At 38.3% G+C, this 22,459-nt stretch overlaps 1 protein-coding gene across 6 annotated transcripts in view; it reads left to right on the top strand.

The window, feature by feature from the left end:
• LOC122719302 overlaps window positions 1-22,459 on the top strand; it is a 248,040-nt gene that overhangs the window by 16,500 nt on the left and 209,081 nt on the right. For 5 of the 6 annotated variants that reach the window (XM_043945009.1, XM_043945006.1, XM_043945005.1 and 2 more), the window contains exons 2-9: window positions 4,249-4,474; window positions 4,908-5,351; window positions 6,578-7,832; window positions 8,230-9,596; window positions 9,899-10,761; window positions 11,752-11,974; window positions 12,692-12,791; window positions 12,869-12,908. In XM_043945009.1, the coding sequence (XP_043800944.1) occupies window positions 4,249-4,474; window positions 4,908-5,351; window positions 6,578-7,832; window positions 8,230-9,596; window positions 9,899-10,761; window positions 11,752-11,974; window positions 12,692-12,791; window positions 12,869-12,908 (4,518 nt within the window). The remainder of the gene's footprint in view (window positions 1-4,248; window positions 4,475-4,907; window positions 5,352-6,577; window positions 7,833-8,229; window positions 9,597-9,898; window positions 10,762-11,751; window positions 11,975-12,691; window positions 12,792-12,868; window positions 12,909-22,459) is intronic. The other variant, XM_043945004.1, reaches the window with a different exon arrangement.

The following is a 22,459-nucleotide window of genomic DNA, read 5'->3' as shown; positions in this document are numbered from 1 at the left end:
CAATCAAATTTGATCGGATCAAAACGATTATCCATCGATGCGTGGCTCTCTTTTAAACTGGCAGCTTTCCCTGGAAAACATTCAATTACAGGGAAGTGATACCCGGCTTCGAAGCCTCGAAACAAAAGTCGAGAGTGATGGAACGCGCATGAGGAACAACCGTTTCGCGGCCGTTGCGATTTATCTATCGATAAAGCGGGATCAAGGGGTGGAAAGCTGGTTTTCACGGTTCGGGTAAGGATGGCCAGGCTGTAAACAGCCATTTTTATGGACGATAAAGCAATATCGAAAGATTTCCCGGTCGAGCTGCTTTCAATTCGACCAGGCCAATAGAAAGCTTTTCGCCACGCCGGCGAAATATCGAGAAACGGAGGGCTAAATTGAGGGTGGAAACCTCTGGATTTCCGTCGAGAGAGGGATAGAACTTGGATACTCTGATGGATTAGCCGATGAATGGGCGATTCGTTCATCGATCTTTGATAAATTGGATCAGGCACGATCTCTTCGATCGTTCCTCGATCGTTCTTAGACTGTCAGGATAACAAAGGCATTCGTATCAATTTTCTCTTACGTTTACTTTTACTATTTTTCACAACATTTTACATATTTTTATTTTAATATTTTCACGTGTTCGAAGAGGTTATTCATTTTACAAAAAGATCCCCGTCATTCTGGATTGTCATTCCACAATGAAACTCATTTAAATATTACCGTTCATTGTTCCTTCTCTTTTCGACTTTTTTTTGTATTTCGATCGTTTGATTGTTCTTCGTTTTTATTATTTTTTTCATTATTTCCCTTTGAGGGAAATCTAAAAAGTGAAACTGTAAAAAGTTTAAGACAACTCTCGCAAATGAAAATAGAGTTTTTGACGGAATTATAAATCGCTTTACCGATACCACGTGAAATTTTTAATATTGTAATAGAGTAATCATGTATTTCACAAGATATCCTCAAGTGTAAGAATAGATAAGTAAATGTGTTTGACAATCGAATTTATATTTCACGATGATCTATAGAAGTTTCTGGTGGCTGACAAGGAAGAACGGTAAAAATGAACTTTGTGTGACATATGATTAATAAGTGGAAGAATTAAGAAATGTCACTATTTAAATATAGTGGAATTATATAACTCGTAGTTATCGGTACGAATCATTTAAATGAGATGATTATTTTTGGAAGACTTTTTAAAAATTATGATTTATTAGAATATTGATTATAAAAATGTTTTATTTTTTTCTCTTTTTATCCTTCGTACAACAAATATTCCGTTTACAATAGATATTTTATATTATCATATTCATCATATGATTAAATATTACGTCATTCTCTATTTAACTTTATTTTTGTCATCTTGCATCTGCGCTGCAGTCATAGTTCTAACGAAAGATTATCTAATTTTTCTTTTGAACAAATTATGTTCAATATATTCTGCATTTTCTTTAAATTATTACCAATTATATAATTATACGCACAATATTCGGATTAATTTTTCCAAAAATCTATTTTTTCTTTCATTTTTCAGTACAATTATATATTTAATGCACTAAGAAACGTATTTACAAGATTTCTTAATATTAGAAATATAACGAAAAGAAGTGAAATCACAAGATTTATTGGGAAGAGGTTTTAATGCATTGTAAACTTTCGTCGAGAAAAGAATAAGCGTATTACGGAAACAAAATTTCCACAGCCAATTGCAAAAATTGTGGAAAAAGTATTTCACGTGCTCACAATTTACAACACGATTAAACGAACGACTGGTAAAGCCTATATAATGGATGCCTTAACAGGTTCTCGTTCTTGGCAAACGTTCTCCTTCTGAATTTAGCCAAAGACCATTTACTAAAATGTTTATGGTGACTTCTTGAACTAATATCGAAGTTTGGCATCAAAGCGCAGCCTGGAACTTCACTTAGCCGACCAGCATTTTAAGATAACTAATGAATTGATGGCGGGTAGAAAACCGATGCTCCATCTTGAAAGTTTTGATTAATTTGATGAGAAAATTTAAGGATTAAATTGCATATTTTTTAGAATCGTTAAATATCTGTGATTCGCTTCTATTATAAAAATTAAAATAAATTTCGAAACTCGAAAGTAATTTTATCATTGAGTTTCGATTAAAATTTGAAATTAAAAATTAATTATCTAATATCGAGAATTTACTGTTTTATTATATTTAATTAAAAAATATGATATCATAGAAAAAAGATACAAAGCATTCTCGCTTATCATACAATAATATCAAAGGATTCAAGATAAACGAAATACCCTACATTTCATCCAGCGACAAATGGATCATATTTTAATGCTTTAATTCAACAAACTACAAGATCTACAACTACGTAGTCCTTGGAGCACAATATTAGCAACGACAGATCAAGATTTTTCAGGCGAAAGAGCCGCGATAATAGAGCAGATATAAAAAAAGAATCGAAAGGAGTTATCGTTTCCGGCCGCTTTCGGCACTTCCGCTGAGAAGAATCGTTTTAGCGGTCTTAAGGGACGTCCATTGTAATTCCATTATCACCTCCACCCGAATAGCATTAGCATAATAACGAACGGCACTTTTTGAAAGTTCGAGCACGAAGTCCTCTCCTCCCTTCCAGAGGAGGGATCTCATCTGAACGCGATAGAACGCAAGATGCCGGAGCTTTAGAATGTAATTGAATTTAAATTGAAATTATGATCGCGTGGTTGGTGTCGTGTAAGCTTGGCTGGGTCCGAGTTCGCGCAAAGGAATCACGATGGGGTTGTAAACAATGGAAAAAATAAACAACGATGAACAAACACGTGAGTTCAAAGACAAGGGATAATTAATTGAACTAGTTTTCTGGCAACGTTTAGAAGCTTTGTTCAACGATTCGTGAACGTGATAAAGTACGTGGCACGTTGTCTACGTAATATAAATTTTTCCAGATGTAAAGTTGATAGCAATTTTATGGTGGAAAATTTTCTTTGAATTCGGTGGATGCGAATTCGTGTAGATATTATCACGTGATTATTAAAACACAGAATTCGAAACGCTTATAAAAAATGGAACCAGCACTTTAGAAATATCACTAGATGATAAAATATTTTTATTTAAAATTGTATATTATTTTACAATTAATTTGTGAAGATAATGTGTAATGAAAAATTATATATGTGTTAGAAATTCAACTTTTTCATGAATTCTTATCTTGGCAATTATTTAGAATTATCCATCTTTTACATTTTCAGCTTTTTCCATCAAATCGAGTAAGTTGTACAATTTTTAAATTATCAATATTGATTATTTTAAGGTAATTTCATTTATAATAATGTAAGTACAGCGTTCGAGTGGAAGAAATGGATGCATTTCTCGTTTCACCCGTTATACAGAAACAGGAAGGTTATTCCTCCCGGTCAGGTCGGGCCGTCTATTTCAAGCTTGAGGCAATTCGCCAAAATTATGTTAATTGTACGAATTTTCATTTCTAGACCATTCCTGAGCGATGCAGATTACAAAGATGTTCTGTCTTTTCGTATAATCTCTTATATTTATTATACATTTGCAATTAGAGCACAGTATTTTTAACTATTGCTCATCGAAATTGAACTTTAGATTCATATATTTTCATTTATTCGTATTCTGAATAATATGATGTATGAAAATTCATTATGTAATTATTATTTATAAAAATAATTGAGATATAGATTTATAAATTATCAAAATATATATAAATCATTTTATGACATATCAATTTTCATCTTTGTACTTTATATATACATATAATATATACATAAAAGAGAAAAAAAACATAATTTTATAACGAAAATCAGTCGAAAGGAATTAGAAACGAATCACGTATCATTACAAAGTAAAATTTTTCTCGAACGCTGTACTTTCTTCCGCCTTCTCGAAAAGAGAAAAATTGTTCCCGGTTACGCACAATGCTCCATTGTCATTCACCGCACGGCTTACCGGTCGCGTAATCGATGCCACATTTCACCAATAAAACGTTCGGTGACACGCGATTCTATCGCGGCGACGAGCGGCCACGCATAAATCTGCCTTGGAAAAAAAGAAATCGGGCAATCTCGATCGGTAATTTTGCTCGGCGAGTTCGCCGCAATCCGATTGTTCCGCGGCTCGTGGAACCCGAGCCGATCGACGTTTCCGGCACACGGCCCGCTTTTCGATCACCTTCGATCGATCCTGCGTAACGGTGCAGGGGATAAATGTTGTCCGATCGACCAGCTAACTGATTCACTGATTTCCAGGGTGACAGTGGCGCCTACCGATCAAGAGTCAACGTTGGAATCGGCGCCGGTGGTTTCGGGAGGACGACGACCTCTGGAGGAAGCGGCCTTCCGAGTTGCAGGAACAGCTACTCGACCGTCGGTTCCGGTTCCACCCGATTGCCTGCCAAGGAGAGGGTTTCCGGATTCGGGAATGCTTTCCTGAAGAAAGACAAGCACGAGGAGAAATCTAGTTTTAAATATCCCAGTAAGTTGTTTCCACTGTTGTACGTATTGGTTATATATGTATTGGACGATATTGGTAATAGGAAAGATAGAGAAAGAAATATTAAATGGATATAAATTATAATCGAAATCGAGTTATTATTATATATTTGTTTAATAACTATTTTATATATATATGTTTTATATCATTGTGCAAGAATTCTTAAAAAGTTATTAAATATTTGTGATATTGTCTCAAATTAGTCTCTTATGAGATCTATTTAAAGAAGTATATATTTAATACAGAAGAAATCTTTCTTTACATTTCGTGGAGGAACTTTAATTGAATTAAAAAATTTAATAAACGACTCCAGATAACGCACATATATATTCGAAATATAAAAATTTGAAGATTTTAACAGAGAAAAGATTTTAACAGTAAGAGATACAAAAATCACGGCATATTGCGATTTCAGGTAATAAAGACGCCGACAAAGGTAGACTTCACCCGAGTAGGTCGTCGACGGAGGACGTGGGGGCGAAAAGTCCATTATCGAGCAGCAGATCCTCCCTGTTCGAGAAGTACTCGTTTCCAGCTACTAAAACTTCAGAGAGGCCCGCCTCCGTTTTGGACAGATATAACCGTGCCACTTCCCGCGAGAAGAGCAGAGAGCCCGACGTGGTATCGCGATACGGATCCAACACGTATCCCGGATCGAGCTTGGCTCGAACTTATGGAAACGAGAGCAGGATCGAGAAGAAAGAGAGGGCCGATCATCCGCCGGTTTCGTACCGTGGATTGCGGCCTAACTCGGGTAGAAATTCTCGCGAGCCAAGCCCGGAAATCAACGTTGGAAAATCTAACTCGTTCAGAATGTACGCGAGAGCCCCCTCCTACGGTCGATCCAGTGCCACTTCTAGTGAGTGAATCTTCTTTTTCCTTTTATTTTGTTAAAAATAACATTTTCAAGGATAATTTAATTTACATATATAATTGCTATTTCATTTCTAAAAGTTAAATTACCGAGACGAAAATTATATCGCGAAATAATGTTTATTTGAAATGTGAAACTTTATTCATTATTGATTTATTTTTTAAAAGTTAAAGAAGAATTTTGGTTTTTGTATTATTTGGTGTTTTTGTAAATTGTTTTTCGTAATAATTTCGTAAATTCAACTGATATTTTTTTATATTTTCAATATTTTCTCTCTATCTTTTAATATTCGAAATGTTATTACACAAAAAGAGTAAGGAAATCATTTATTTCATTTATTAATATCTTTAATCTTGTTGTATTTCAGTTGTCAAATAATATTTCTTTAAAGGAATCTTAAATTTATATATCTGTAATACTATGTTAGACGATAGTTCCCATAGATATGCGCAGAATCGTAAAACAGTATACCTAAGAAGCTTTGCACGTGATATTTATAGCTATAAATTTTCACACTTGAAAGCAATGTGTCTCGCGGGAAATAGCACTATAATTTGTTCCATAATGAATTTACCCTCCCAGATCACAATGGAAGATAAACTGTCATTTAATAATCCTACTATTGCTTACTACTTATTATTATATCCTATTATTATTGTATTTTATTCGATATCAAAAAATGAATTTATCACAAATATCTTTGTAAATAATTATTACAAATTATTTTATTTTTAATGGTAATCTTCTTAGTAATAAGAAGATTGTCGAGACAACAAATTTAGAAAATGTCAACAAATGGGTATTATAAAAAGATGTAAATAACCTAGACCTAATCTTTGATGTGATAATGATTGATAATAGTAAATATAATTGTTTCTCTTACAGAAGATCATGTATTCAAAATATTTTCTATTCTCCAATCATCGCATCTCTTTAATTTATAGCTATAAATATTACTTAAAGAATTTATTTAACGTACTACATTCGATTTTTACGAGTTTTATTATTATCAATCATATCATTTTTTATGATAATCAGAGAACAAATATAATTACTAAAATAATCATTTAATTATAACTAAAAAGTTTCATATGCTTGAAATGATATGATTTATTAAGTGAAATATTCAATAATTCGTAACAATCTGGAATTAATATTGAACCAGGAAAACTATAACTTACTCGATTCTGAATGTCTCGAAACGTTTTCAGGTGCCTCCGAATCGAGCTCGGCGCCAATCTCCTCGAGATTCGGCTCGACAGCTGGTAGCAGGTTCTTTTCATCGAGAAGCAACAACGACCGAGTTCCGGCAGCTATAAGCTACTCCGGATCGGACAGGTTCCGAACTTCAGGCAGTAAGCCTATGCCGGCGAATTTGAAGGACGAGGAAGCCGCGAAAGCCAATCCAGCGAAAGAAACTGCGCAAGAGATATACGCGAAATCGGAAGAATCGAAACTCGAGAACAGAGTGAAAGACAATGAGACCGTTACGATGGTTACAAGGGGTACATCACCGAGTCCTCCGGCTTCCTCGTCCTTCGTGAGGAGCAGAAGAGCCGACATAGGTATCGCGAATCAGAAGGAAGTGAGTCGGGTACGAAAGAAAATGGAGACAAAGGATCAAGAGGTTCAGAGCGAGAGATCGGAGGATGGTTCGAGGTTCTCTCGATTTGGAGGTGGAGGGCGAATCTCGGGGGCACCGTGGTCCTCGTATCTCGACAAATTCTCGTCGAATTCGAGCGGAAGTGGCGTGTACGCGAGAGGATTCAACGGAGGCAACGCGGCCAATTCGAGGGTGAATAGCTTCGCTTTCCCGAGATCGAACGATGCCTCGAGGAACGATTCTTCTTCGAAGGTATCGCCCAGCTCTAGTCAAGAAATTCATGGGAACAGAAATCAGAACGAGCAGAAAGTGTTCGGCGGTTTGAGCTTCGCGAAAACGGATTCGAAAACGAGCAACGAGCAAGGAAATTCAAATCAGGTGGAGATTAAAGTGCATGATGGTGGCGAGAGACGTGGGTGCACGACAGTTGGCAAGAGCGAAAGGAAAGGTTTGGCGAGCCCTTCGATCTTGAAGAGAGAGGATTCGCCGCAACAAGCCGGTGTTCTCGCCAAGTCACCGGATTCTCGAGAAAGCGTTTCGAAAAGCGAGGAACAGCAAAGTAGCAGGGAAAGTTCGACGTCGAAGAGCGAGAACAATAGTCAGAAGAGACCTTCGATACCGAGATTAGGTCGTATCGCGGCGAAGAACGAAAGCAAGATTGCGAAATCGTCGTCGAATTCGTCGAGCAAGTCGGATGGACCGCGGGAGAGGAGGAGTTCGACGCCTAAATCTGACGCTAGCTCATTATCGAAACTCGATGACTCGTCTAGAATAGTGGAGGGAGGACATTGTCAGGAACCGAGTAAAGAAGCCTCTACGTCTAAAAGTGATAGTGTTTCACCTGCGAAAGATTCTCTTCAAAGGTAGCAGCTCAATTTTACGAAATAAATATTTTCTTTAAATATTTTTAATAATCGTATAGCTCACGTTTTTTGTTATTGTTATTGTAGAAAGAATGAATGAAAAGAATGAATAGAAAAGTAAAATGTTTAAAATTTTCTTAAACATTTTATATTTTGTATTTTTAAGAACGGAAGAAGAACGATTGAAATTTAATTGATTACTCAAAGTGATAATCGAAAAGACGACAGATATTGAAACGTAATCATAATCATTTCTTTGTACCAAATTGTTTCATTACCAGAAACAAACTCTAACATTTATTTTTATCAACTTTGAGCGATCAACTTTCGTTTTTTCGATATCTCTCCCCCATAGCCGATACATTTTCTCACGTACTTGTCACTTTTCCCATAAAAGCAGTAATCCATCGCAGAGCAGATCGACGACACCGCAGTCGCGCAGCGGCTCGGCGAAAAATGTGTGCCGCCAAACGACGAGAACCGACTCCTCGGAAGGGTCCGCTGTAAATGTGCCAATTGGCAGATCGAAATCGTCGTCTGCCAGTTCGGTGACGAGTCAGGGTGCAAAAATAAAGGCGACGCCGCCGCCGTCGCCAGGGAAGTCGTCCGTGTCGAGCGTTTCCTCAGTGAATCTGAGACAAGGCGGTTCGCCGGATGCTCGTGGCAAACCACCTGTGCCTAAGAGCGACGTCGCGTCGGCGTCCAAGGGCATCGTGCAGCCCAAGTACGTGAACAAAGACTTCCGGAAGTCGACGTTGAACATGGAGAACGGGGACCCCTCGCAGTCCAAGTACAGCAGAAAGAAGAAGAACGAGCGTAGCATGTCCGTCAGCTCTCAAGATTCGCAATCCGAACCGAACTACGAATCGAACATCCATCGACCGGCCGTTCCTTCGGAATCCAGCTCAGCCTCTACGAAATCGAACAGGTCGAGGCTGAGGGTACCGTCGTCCTCGCCCTCCAAGAGTATAATAAATAGGAAAAGCGAGACGAGCAGCCTCGCTTCGAGCGTGACCGAGAAATCGAGGAGTGGCTCGAAATCGCCGTCGAGGAAGAGGAGCAAGCAAGACGGGAGCTCGAGTTCGAGCGCGAACAGCGAGGATTCCTCGAATTCGTCGAGCAGCGAGGAGGAGGAGGAGGAGGAGGAGAAGGAGGAGGAGGAGGACGATAAACAGTCGAGACCTGGATCGAGGCCGCGCAAGAGGAGAACGTCCAAGTCCCCTTTCTGCGAGAAGAAAGGGAAGATGAGCGCTGGATCGTCGAGGACGAGCGTGTTGGCCTCGTCCACCGACGAGATGTCGTTGACGACGGATAAACCGCCGAGACCACCGTCCAGCCCGAGATCGAGGAGCGATCGTTCGGGGAAAACCGAGGAGGCTAAGTCGTTTCTGATGAGGGCCCTCGCCCCGGTCACGAATCTTTTCAAGAATAAGCACCAGGATTCCAGCGAGTCGGGTAAATCGGGCGGTTGGCTAGATTCGAACGAGGAAAACGCGGACGTGAAAAGGTCGGAGCAGAACGGAGGGACGACAACGGCGCCTCTGTCGAGAAGTCTGTCGAAAAGTTTGAGTTTCACGAACTCGGAGAGGAACGAGGACAGGAGACAGTCGAGTCAAGCTAGGATCAGACGAAATTTTTCCGGGGAACAGCCTTGGTGGATGGATCCGAACTCCGAAAACGTTCCTGAAGGTGTCGAAACGGGAAGCGCGTGCAATGACGATATTAGTCAAGAAACGACCGTCAGTAGCACCTTACCTGACGATGGTAAGTAAGACGAGTATGAGTAACTTTTTATTTTAAATCTGACGTGATGCATACTTATAATTTTACGGGAAAGAAAGAAAAATGTAAAGGAGTTACATTTACATTTTTACGAGATTCTTGTCCGATTTGTATCTTGTGTTATTCGCAAACATCATAAATTACTAATGATTTAACGGCGCAAGCCACTTAATTATCCTCCCTGGATCGGCTTAATAAAAGTTGTTCCCTCGTTCTTCCCAACAAGGAGGTAAATTACCACGATCCGCGTAGATAAACCGCTCCCCTTAATTATATGTTCCCAGGGAAATTTAAATACAAAGTGTGGAGACAAGAATCGGAGGAACGAGCGTGGTGGTTAGACTCGAACGACAGCGGGGCATCCGAGGACGCGAGGAAGCAGTCGGCGACGATTTCGAGACAAGAATCTGGGGAGAGGGGTTGGTGGTTAGATTCGAACGATAGCGCCCCCTCGGAGGAAACGAAGAGACAATCGTCCTCGGCAGTTTCGAGGCAAGATTCGGAGGACAGGACTCGTTGGTTGGACGGAAATGACAGTGCTTTCTCGGAGGAGGTGAGAAAACCGTCGCGTACGGCGGTGTGGAGGCAAGATTCGGAGGAAAGGGCGTGGTGGTTGAGCTCGAGCGACGCCCCGCCGTCCGACGAGTCGAAGAAACAATCGTCGTCCGTGATATCCATTTCGAAACGAGAGTCGAGCCGTTGCTCGAGCGCTCGATCGAACGAGCGAAGAAATCGATTGAGGCATCAACAGTCTGGAGAGCAAGCGTGGTGGATGACCGACAATCCTGAGAACGTACCCGAAGGAGTCGAAGTCATTCCTACCACCCCTACGTCGAACGGTAACGCTTACAACGACGAGGTGGACGACAGCCAGCCGTACGGCAGATGTACGAACAAGGTCAGGCACATTGAGTCGGGTGAGAAACCATGGTGGATGGACAGCACGTCCAACGTTCCTGACGGTGTAGTCAAGATTTCTGTGGAAACGTCGAACAGCACCTCGGACTCGTCCGAATCGTTCGAGAGAATCGATATCGGTGTTAACCCTGAACCTGAGATATATAAGAGAAGCCTCTCTAGATTCCCTATCGAGTTTCCGCCACCTCCGGCTGACGAGCCACTCGGGGATCGTGCCAGTCCCGAAGGGGTAAAGTGATCATATATCGTGCATTATTCATTTAACGGCCCCTAACTGACGAGGTTGTATAGGTACCTGTTAATACCCTGCGTCGTAAACCTCGCGTACTTGACATCGGGGAGAGAATAAAGTTGCTTTTGTGGCAAGTCTTTAACTTGATTAATAAGTCCTCTCTTAAGTAATCGAGTGGTTACTTTAAAAGCTGGGCAACGTGTAAACTTTGTTGTCGCATCGCGTTACGTTTAAAGTCGTTTTATGCATATTGGATTATGGACTGAGGATTTTTATGCAAATATGCAAATTTTGCATACTTTACGTAAACGATATATTGACGAATATATCGTATATTTTTCTCGGGATATTAATTTCTTTTTTACAATTATTGAATATTCAATATTTTTAAAGAAATTAAGATTATTTGTTCGAATTAAGTGATGAATAATCGTATTCTGATTACGATTTTATTTTATTACATCTTATTATAAGAACAAGGAAAGATTTACCATATATATTTTTTAAATAATATTACAATACAAAAATTTATGTGAAATTTACATAACAAAATTATTGATATTTTGTAAACGATACATATTTTTAATTGAATATTTGAAGATAATATTGTTTTAGCTGTATAAAAATCCGCAATTAAATCCAAGCAATTTCTCTTGCCATTCAATATTGAGTAAACTTGTTAATGATCCTTCGTGTTTTCTTCAATGTCAAGTATTTCGCAACAATTTCTTCTAGCTAATATTTTCTCTACAAATACTAAATCTCAAAAGTTTCATCAATTACAGACAACCACTCACGACTTCCTTCCACCATCTTCAAGTATCCTCAACCCATCTTCAATTTCTCCTTAAAACAAAAGGACTAACTTATGTCCATCGTTTCGAGTGAAATAAAATCAATTTATCAACCGGGATAAGTAAAGATACGTTATAGAACTACACAAATTAAATTTTATTTCATTTCACTACAACTAAGTCTTGTTCACAGGTGGAAAATCCTCCCGATCCGCCGGACAATTATGGCGGACGTGACTCGCCTTACGACAACGTGCAACCAACATCCAGAAGATCATCGCCGAAGAAACGCCCTTCCACGTTACCGTTGTTCATCGGTCAGCACACCAATATCGACGATCTGTTGGGAGACACGGCCACCTTGTGCCCAAGCCCGGTCCTGTCTCGTATCCGTAAACGCGAACGCATAGGGGAGGGTGAGTTGAGAAGGGAGGGTAAAGAGATTTAGAATCGATCAGGATTGCGCATCGGATACAATCGATACCGGGTTTAGAATAGTTTGAGATTAGGATTGTTAACGGGAGAATTGTGCGGTGCCTCTTTGAAGAGGATCAATAGCATTCGTCCTTTTAGAAATCGGATGAGCGTTGAATTGTCGGATAGACGTACGCGCTTAGAATAGTCGAAAGGGGAGCTGATAGGATTATAGAGTAATTCGTATGAACGGATTTTAGTGATTCTAATTCCCTTGATGAAAGAAAAGTTTGGGATATAACGAACCGTAATTGTAACTCTCGTAATGTGTAACTAATGTGTTGGAGAAATGAGTCAATTATGTTCTTCTAGGAAATAGATGAAATTTCATTAATTTGTAGGTACGTGTTTATTTGACCAAAGTCGTTTAATCTCGTAATTCATAGTTCCATTACATACTAGTTTCATTAATAAAATTATATGACGTCAGGAAAATATATAGACAATAAAATTTTATGATGATTAAGATATTGCAATCTTTAGTGGTAGATAATACTCATATATTCGTATTTCAATATATCGTATCGTTTACATTAATGTTGATTATTATTATTCTTTTTTTTTTCAATTAAAATGTACGAGATAAAATAAGATGCTGCACTTAGGGGTATAGAATATTATAGGCATTTCATATATTGATATTGATATTATTTATGTAGATTCGGGAGAAGAAAGTTCAGAATGCGAAGAGATCGACGCCACCCAAGTGATCATCCATGACAGCACTCCGCAGACACCTGTGATACAACGACGACATCGGTACGTTTCATGTCGATAATCGAACGTGAATTCCGAAACACGTGGCTGCTTGATTGTAACTAAGCAATTTTCTTCAGGGACAAAAACGAGAGACCTCAACCAGACGGCTACATTCCGGTGAGTTTTTTCCAATTTTTTCTCTCTCTCTCTCTCTCTTTCTCCTGTCTCTTCAAGTTTTTCACGTCATATCAGATACGACGTGATTAAATCATATTTTTCCACTTATATTTATTATTATCTTTTTTTCTTTTTTTTTTTTTTTTTAATTGAAAAGCGAACCGAACAATTTATATTGTTCGAAGTTTTATCATTTTGTCGTTCCACACGACAGTATGGAAGGGTGAGCGAAACAAGCAACAAAACTTTTCTCGTTTCTTCAATTTTCCAGCGAGACACGGATTCTCGCTATTCGCGCGCAATTCTTTTCATGATCAGTAGCTGAAGCAAAGTAGTGTGTAGATGGCCGTGGATAGAAGGACGAGTGCTCGAAAAAAACGCCAGACGAACAAAGACGAGAAGAGGGTAGACGACATCTAGAAGGAGTGGAAGTGTACGCGACATTATTGTTTCTCGTGAGGGATGTGCGAAAAGAGACTCTCCTTTTACTCCAGACTCCCTCTTTCCTCTGCATTTTTTTTTTCCTTCTTTCGTTTTACACGTAAAGTGCTAACAACAAAGGGTCGGTCTTCTGGAGTCACTTCCCCTGTGCACGAATCTTTCCTCGAATTTTCAATTACGTCGCGATAATTTTTAAAATTCAAACTATCCTGACGGAATATTACGTCTATCTTTATTGTTGAACAAAATTGAAGAATTTCGTGCATCAAAAATTATCAAAACCCACGAGGATTTTCGTCGACAGATTCATCAAATATCGAATATACTTCATGTATAATGATAGTATATAGGGTTCAAAAAATATTGATTGAAAAAGGGATTTTAACAACAACAATGACAACGATGAATCCTTTGTCCGATCAGTTCCTAGCCGTCGAGTCACTCATATTTTCCCGGAGCACTATAGAATTTTATCGCAACGGTGGCACCCTCCCGCATGAACTACCTCCCATCACGTTTCTATGGGTCCAGCAGCCCCTTTTGTGAGCTTGTCACCCCTCGTGGGGTCTCGTAGTAGCGGGACAACAATGAGAACAGCCGCACTTACGGTTACGCTCTACGTGCTGCGCCAGCTGATTATTTTTTCACCGCACAATTACCATCCCTGCCGTTTCATTTGGCTCTTCGGTCCCCATGCGTCTTTTTCTTTCTCTCTCTCTCTCTTCCTTTCTGAAAAGCTTCATCCTCGAAAATAACAAATCGCTGGATGGACTTCCCTAGCTATCTTTTATCCTATCTTTGCGGAAAATTGAAAAAAAAAAAAAAAAAAAGAGAACAGAAGAATGATGGTGGGGGTCCATAGAAAGCAGGTCGCTAAAATTTGTTTGACGACAATATTGTTTTGACGGAAAACAATGTGATGTGGACGCGTGTTCGTGGGTTTGTCCAGGATTTAGTTATTGGAAAGAATACGTGGCCTGTTTCCTAATTTCATTCCCAAATGTTGTTTGCAATTTTTTCTTTTCTTTTCTAAATTTTATCCTGTGGTAAATTCTATTTTCTAATTTGTCAAAAAGTTTTCTAATTCGTCGAATTAGGAGAAATATCTTTATTGGAAAAAAATGTATTGTGTAGATTTTGTTAAATTGATTGTTTTGTTAAATAATTAAATTTTTTAAATATTTTAAGTTTTAATAATTGAATTATTAACTTTATAATTACTTTTGAATACTTTTGAATGAGACATTATTATGTCACGTAATTTATGTGCATATTTAAATTGAACTTTGTACTAATAAAATAATGAATCATTGATAAATTTATTCAAAAGTAATATATAATAATAGATCTTTTTTAATTGCGTTCTTATGACACAATTCTTTACATCAATTGCTGACAAATCAGCGAATATCGATAATAAAGTTCACATATTGTATCAAACTTTTGATAAAATTATTATATCGAAGATAAGAAAATGAAGTTATTAATCAAATAGATAAAGATATTTCTGAATTAGTTTCTACATTTTCATCTATTATTAATTTTTATACATTTTTGAAAATTAGATAATTATTATTCCATGATTCGATATTATAAATTAATTTAAATCGATTATCATACATCACATTGTTATTAATTCGTAATTCCAATATATAATTACGGTAAATAACAATTTTAATAATAAAAGTAGCAAATATTGTCTTATAGTATTGTTCCAGGGTGCTCTTTGTAGAGACGGAATAGAGAGGGGGTTGGCCGCGTGGCGGCGCTACTGTCGCCTTAGTGGCGACAGGTGTCCGTGGCGTTCAGTGTCGCGACGACTGCTCGCGAGGCAAGGCATATTATTAGTTGTGAATTCAGTTCTTTTCCCTCATTTCATCTTCCCCAGTTTCCCCAAGTTCCGTGTTATTTTCGTTTTCGTATCGTGTGATCGATTAATGTGTGTATTTTGACGTGTGTTATACGCAATTACGACAAAGGTGACGCACGTTTTCATGCGCGGGAAGCGTGCGTGTCGTTCACTGAGTTTTTGTCGCGCAGACTCCGGTTCGACAGTTCGTTTACTGTATATATCGTTCTTCTTCTACCGGCTTCTGCTCCAAACGCTAAAAACATCAAGGCTGGCCAATTCAATCGAGAAATGTCGATTGATAATTGACCATTCAGTATAACAGGTAACGTGAAACTTTATCTATTAAGTACATTTGGGAGCGGACAATGGAGGAACTGTCAGTTTAATGGCCGTGTATATCGATCGAGATATCGTATGCGAGAAACGTCTCAATCGATATTTTCGGAGCTTCGATTATCTCGATTAGTTTGGAATGGACCTCTTGTAACCTCTCTTGCGAAAACACGTTATTTATTTTAAAAGTTAATTTAGTTACGTGTATTTTCTTTAATTATAGGTTCAGTGTATCTTTTTTTCTTCTTATTTATATATAGTATATTCGGTTGTCAATTAATTATCGTGATTTGTTTATATATAGGGATATTTTATCAACAAGATACGTAAAAATTTTTTTACGACTCGATGTAAGAAATTATATTATATAATTATTAATATTTTAAAGCTATTATTGGTCAAATTTTTCTTAAATTATTTGAAAAATAGTTGATTCGAACTCGTACTCGTTTTAAATGCATTTTAAAATTCGCGTAAATTTCTCTGAATATTATGAGAATTTTTTGGAAAAAAGTATTCGCATTTCTAACGAAATATAATCGACTCGTATATAAAACAGGCGGAGAAAGCAACGTCGTTGGTGAAATTCCTTTGATACCAGTAAATATACCGAAAAGTTGGCACTGGCCATAGAACGAGTTGTCGCCGGATCCGTGCAAAAACATCGGTCCAGTGAATTTGTTGATTCAGACGAGTTTGGAAATCCTCTTAGACACGATCTTACGTTACGATCGCATCTTGATCGTGAATCTTTCGTCGACTACAGGCACGATTACATTCGTGGCATGGCAGACTCGTTTTCCCTTCTATCTTCCTCCCCCTCGTTTCCTTTCATCCTTCTTGCCATTTTTCTTTCCTTCTCTCTCTCTCTCTCTCTCTCTCTCTCTCTCTCTCTCTTTCTCTATCGCTTCGCCCTCTGTCTTGCTTCAACGTTCATCTTTCTTTCTCGTTTATTCTTCAGTATTTCTCTCTTTATTCTTCATCTTTCTCCCTTTTTCTCTTCTGTGAACACCATCGAGCCGGTTCGCAGAAGAGCTAGCCCATGCAACGGGTAAGAACAATGCGAATAAGAGAGGATGACAAGACTGGTTGGTATGCGTGGATAATTGACACTTCGTAAATTCATTTTATCCGAATGTCGATTTTCTCGCGAATCTCTTCTCGAATAAGATATTAGTGTCTACGACCGTGGTTCGTGGAAACGTGAGAATCGATATTGTTCCTCTCATTTTTGTATCGAACATACCGTGCTTTTAAATCGGCATTGTGACTCGAACACCGTGTAGAAATTTCGCGTCATGCGCGGAGCTTGGAAGGCCGATGTTTTTGTATTTCTCGCGCGCAAGATAGGTTCGACACGGTGAATCTTACATGTACACATATAATAGTGTACATTCGTATGCGAAGATGTGTTAGGCCATAATATATAGAATCTAAGAAAACCTATGTCTCTGTTTCGTATACTTTTTTTTTAAATTTTCTTTTCAACAATTGTTGTTCTCAATTATTGCGAAAGAAATAAGAGGTTTTCGTTGATTGGTATAAATGTTATTAAGAAGAAATAGCTATATTGTACGATTCTCTAAGAAAAGGTATGTCGAAGTGTTCCTAACCTTGAGGATAAATGAAAAATTTCCTCTTCCTATCTTTCCACTTTCGGTTGATCGAGTGAAAGGAAAATCTAAAGGTTATCGACCGATCGAAAACGATTTCTTATTCGTCTAACTGTTCAGAGTCAAAGGTTGTTACAGTTCCGACATTGTCACTTTCACATGTACGAGCTAATACATAAATATATACGCATACAATCTTTTTTCGAATATTGTATTATATTTCTGAATATTTATGTTTACGAACAAATAGAAAAAAAATATCTCTGTTTCTCTTGTTAGTATTTCTAACTTCTCGTTAGTAATTTTAACGTCAGAAATATTCACGTTACCGTTTAAAAACCAATTTCCAGGTACAAATTCGGAACCGATCGATCGATGGAAGAACGCGAAAAATTGTGGAGACAGAATAGCGGCGTTTTTTCCCTCCATCACGAATCGTCGCTCTGACGAAAATAAATCGGCAGCTTTTCACGCTCGTTCGCGGTGTGTCTCTCCTCTCCCTTTCTCTCTCTCTCTTTCTCTCTCTTTCTCTTCCTCTCTTCCTCTCTCTCTCTCTCTTTTTCTCGTTCTCATAAAACAAACTCACGGAACGGACACGAGAAGCGGTCGGAGTAGAGAAAGAGAATATCAGTTCACCGCGATCAAGGTATTCACGTGAGCCTCTGTTTCGTCGTCGAGCCGGTAGACGCGAATGGAACGTGAGGAGGAAGAAAGAGACACGGGGAAAAAGGAACAGCGGGCCAGAGCGTACGGTGGAGACGGAGCGTGAGAGAGTGAGAGAGGGGACGAGACCAAGGTTCGTTTTCTCGGTTGGTTGTAGCCGGCGACTCGAATGAAAATAAATCGGCGGTACGACGAACTGGTTCGTGCGTTCGCGTAAAGCGGTCGTGCGGCCCGGTAAAACAGAGACAGAGAGTAAGAAGCGATATAATATCGGAGCGCGAGTGAGAAGGAGGGGAAGTGCTCTCGCGACGCGAGACAAGCCCGTGTGTTGCCTTCTTTGGATCGTGGAAAAAAAGGCCCTATCGGACAACAATCGGCCGTTACGGCCGAGATACAGAGGTCCCGCGAGATGTCTCTGACGTGCCGAGTGCAGTATCTGAATGACGTCGATCCGTTTGCCTACGCGAGCTCCTATCCAGAGCCACCTAGGCCGCCTGTGCACACCTTCAGCGCGACCTTGCCACTAATTAACCAGCTCGCAGCGGTGCATCGACTTCTACGGGCTCCTCACAGGGTGAGTTCATCTTTCTCGTTTAAGAAAGCGACAGCGTTCCTCTTAATTCATTCGTTTATCGAAGGATCGAGAGCGAGGGCGAATTATATTATAAAATGCCCCGCCAATGGCCCACGGTGGCGCCGCCACGCGGGATTATATTGTATACCGCGAAAGTATAATTCATAGGATTTTAACGATATTGATCGTTTAAAAATTAGCACTTTTTGCCGAGATTTTCTTCTTCTTATTTTGGCTCAATGATTCTCACATGACGTAGCTCGAGTTAGAGAGGATTGAATGACTTGCGTAGAGATAATTATAACGTAGAGTCGTTCGAATGGTATTATTATTTAATGTTCGATATTTAGAAAGATATAATTATTTAATTCGTAATATTTTTCGCTACGTTAATTTTTATTTGATCTTGATTGAGAAAAATACAAATTAATATTTCTTTACGTGGTAAAATTCCGGTTTTTCTTAAATAATACTCCATAGCGATTTATTAAAGATATATATTTCGAAAAGATTTCAAACGTACACTAAATAATAATAATATAAAACTGTTATAAATTCAAATTTTCTTGATCAAGGTTATTAACGTGTATTACAATGAAATTATTCATCACGTTCGTATTCATCATCTATCGCATACGGTCCCTCGATAAGCGATGAAAGATGAATAATAACGAAAAGAATGCCACGATAGGTGTTTAAACAAATGTTTCACGATAGCGGAAAAATATGGCTCGGGTGTTGGTATGGTAATGCGAGGAGATCCATCTGTAACGGAATCTCTTTGAAAGAGATAGAAATTATTCTCATCGTCAGACAGAATTCTCGTTTAAAGCTGCCACTTACAGCATCAAGGATTCTCGAGACCGTAGAAATTTCCCGCCAGGGACAGGTTTCCCTTTTACCCAACCCACCCCTTAACGCTTGCCTCGTCGTGTAATATGTACACGCGGAAATATATTTATGTCTCTGGACAAAATTGTGGTGGAGAGGAATGAATTTTCTTTCGTTGATATTAATATTTATGAAATCCGCTCCGATATTAGTTCACATTGATATATATATATACGTGAAAATTTCAAATACGCCAATTTATCGCATCGTAGTTCCATTGTGACAAAATATTTAAACTTATCGGTGACAATTTTATGTTAGGTATTATTATACTAGCTCTATTGTTACCTGTTTCGTAATAATTGGAAATAATATTTTTGGATTATCATTTATGACGATGAGACAGATTTAAGTTTATATTACAGGCTGATAATTCCATAAATTTTTTTATTCTAATACTGTTTGTTAATAGTGTTATCTGGTCTTTTAATTGATATTATATTTCGCAACTTTATATTTTACGAAGTCATTAGGTTGTTAATATAAATATCTCGTTCAGGATTTTTTTAATTAGCAACATTATCTACATATATTTCCTAATAAAATTTCGAAGCTTCTTAAAATTTCAAATATATAACTTTCATTTTCAACTTAAATTTTTCAAAAGAAGAATTCAAAGAAAGATTTTTTTTTAGATTCGTATCAAATTATTCAAATTTCATTCACAAAATTTAAAAAAAGAAGTGGGGTACAATATCATCAAACTCTTTTTAAATTCCAACTGGAATCTCTTTTCGAAATACAATCTGAACCGAGATTAGATTAATTTCCAATCAGCGCGCCGTTAACCGAACCATCATCCTGAAACGTTCTTCGAAACCACTTCCTCCGATATCACGACGAGGCCTCCCAACGATTTAAGACGACCGTTGATATTACATCGAATCGGGATGGGATAGGTCGCGATAAATTATATCACGTGGAAAAATAAAGGGAAATCGTGGCCGGATGCGGTGCAGCTCGAGGTGTTTGCCGAACTTCACCTTGGGCCGAGTAATTCTTCAAAATTTATTATTAGATTCGATATCGAGTTGCACGCTTCTCAATGTCGCCTCGCCGGCTAACTGTTATAAATCGACTGTTATTAAGCACCTAGCCAATGGAGAAATATATGCCTCGCGTATTACGACAGTAAAGGGAGTAGGCAAGAAGGGAGATCATAAATTTCGCGCGCGTAACTATATTCATTAATGGCCAAGGGATCTTATGAGATCTCTCTTTGATTGTCGTTTCCTGCTGCTGCTGTTATACACGTTATATACGTATTGCGTATACGCTTGCATTCGTGGCTTCGCGACCTGCCACGTTTATATGTTTCATTCATTGAATCGAACGGGCGTGCTTTGCGTAAACACACACACACGAGCCTTCGATCGAGAGGATAATTGTAGCTTCGCAGTTGTAGCATTCTCTATCGGTTTATCTTTCACCGATTATTACTGCTTATAATTTAGATCAGAAGTTTCGGAAGTTTTTAGTTTTTTTTTTTTTTTTTTAAATAAATTTCTATGTTTTTAAAAAACGTTATTTCCATGTAGTATTAACTAGTTTGAGAAAATTGATGATAGATTATATAGTTTAGTAATTGCGTGTTTGATAATATAATTATTTCATCCTTGGATATTTATTTACAATTAAAATAAATTGTAAAGGAATATCTGTTTTTAGTTTAAAAAATAATTATTATTTGAATCTTTGCGGAAATTAACGTAAAATTTATTACACGGAAAATGTAAATGAATAATCAAGAAAGAAACAATAGAAACGGAGTGTGGAAGACAGCATACCCATCAGGTTGTCATAAAACTTAAAAGAAAAGACAGTACTTAGCTCGAAGGAATAAAAGAAGAATGCAAAAAGCTTAAAACTAAAAAGCAGCGGAAAAGTAGAGAGGAACAATGAATCAGACATCGCTTTTGAAAGAGGAGTTAAGTTGTAAAGTATTTGTGACAGAAAGGATAAGGTTAAAATGGGGAAAGCGTATATGAAAAAAGGTCAAAAATTATGATGAAAAATCGAAAAAAATTTAACACATTTTTATATCACTTAAAACTTTACGAGTCGTTATCTATATTTCTTTTGTCAATTTGTATATTTTTCCCAGGAAAAATATTCTAAAAATCTTTCGTTATTTAATGAATTTGAATCTTCTTTAATAAAATATATCTTATATATACTATTACAAGATTATCATAGCTGACATTTATAATTATATTACAGAAGAGCCATTCACATATTATAATAAATCGTAAAATTACGATTAAAATTAAAGGAAAATCTTCTCTCTTATAATCTTCTCAATTGTTCTTTTATTCCTGTAAAAATTCTCGGAGCGCTGGCAGATCACGTTATTGTCTTTGCGTGCATTGCGAAAACTCTTGCAGGGAGAATAAAAAAGGTACAAGAACCTTCGATTTCCCCGTGCGATATTTCAAGAGGCGATCATTAAATGTAAACAGATTTTTTCCACTCCAATTTATCATCTCGCGAGCATTTCTTCTCTCCCTCTCTCTCTGAAGAGGATCTTCGTTCCCATTAAGCAAACTTCTCGAACGAATAAAGTTCCGATATTCTATTATCCTCCAATCCTCTCACGATCTTCACCCTTTCTCCACTCGTCTTATCCAAACTATCTTTAATCTTCCAAGAACGGAATTAAAACCGTTCACAATCCAGTTTCTCGGAGGTTCTCTCTACATTTCCAAGGTCCTCGAGATCTCTCATTGTCATCTCGTAGAACCCGTCGGCTCGTTACGAGGTGTCGCCTATCATTTTGACAGCGGCCACTGGAACCGAGCTGATGAAAGGTCCAGGCCGTGTTGGTCTCGTCGCGGTCGCGAGAGCGGTTTTACGATCGTGTCGTGGATAGCTTTGTCCACGTGACACCTTTGCGGTGCTTTGCTTTGACACGTTGACGCGCTTCATTCACCTAATCGTGCACGCGTGCTTTGTGTAAACTGCACACGCGTGTCCATCTGGTGTAACCAGGAATCAGGGACAAATAGCCGGTGAACGAACAATAGAGGAGATATAGGCAGTGTTGGGGCCGAGTATGGAACAATGAGAGAAAGAGACGGAGATGGAACGAGATGGAAAATGGAGGCAAGGAATAAAAGAAGAGAAGAAAGGATGGCAAAAGGAAAAAGAGAGGGGGGGAGGTCACACGACACGAGCGCAGAAGCGC

Source organism: Apis laboriosa, unplaced genomic scaffold (assembly GCF_014066325.1).
Source record: "Apis laboriosa isolate Shangri-la unplaced genomic scaffold, ASM1406632v1 scaffold72_cov160, whole genome shotgun sequence".
NCBI classification, from domain to species: Eukaryota; Metazoa; Arthropoda; class Insecta; order Hymenoptera; family Apidae; genus Apis; species Apis laboriosa.
This window is presented reverse-complemented; position numbering and strand designations above follow the sequence as displayed.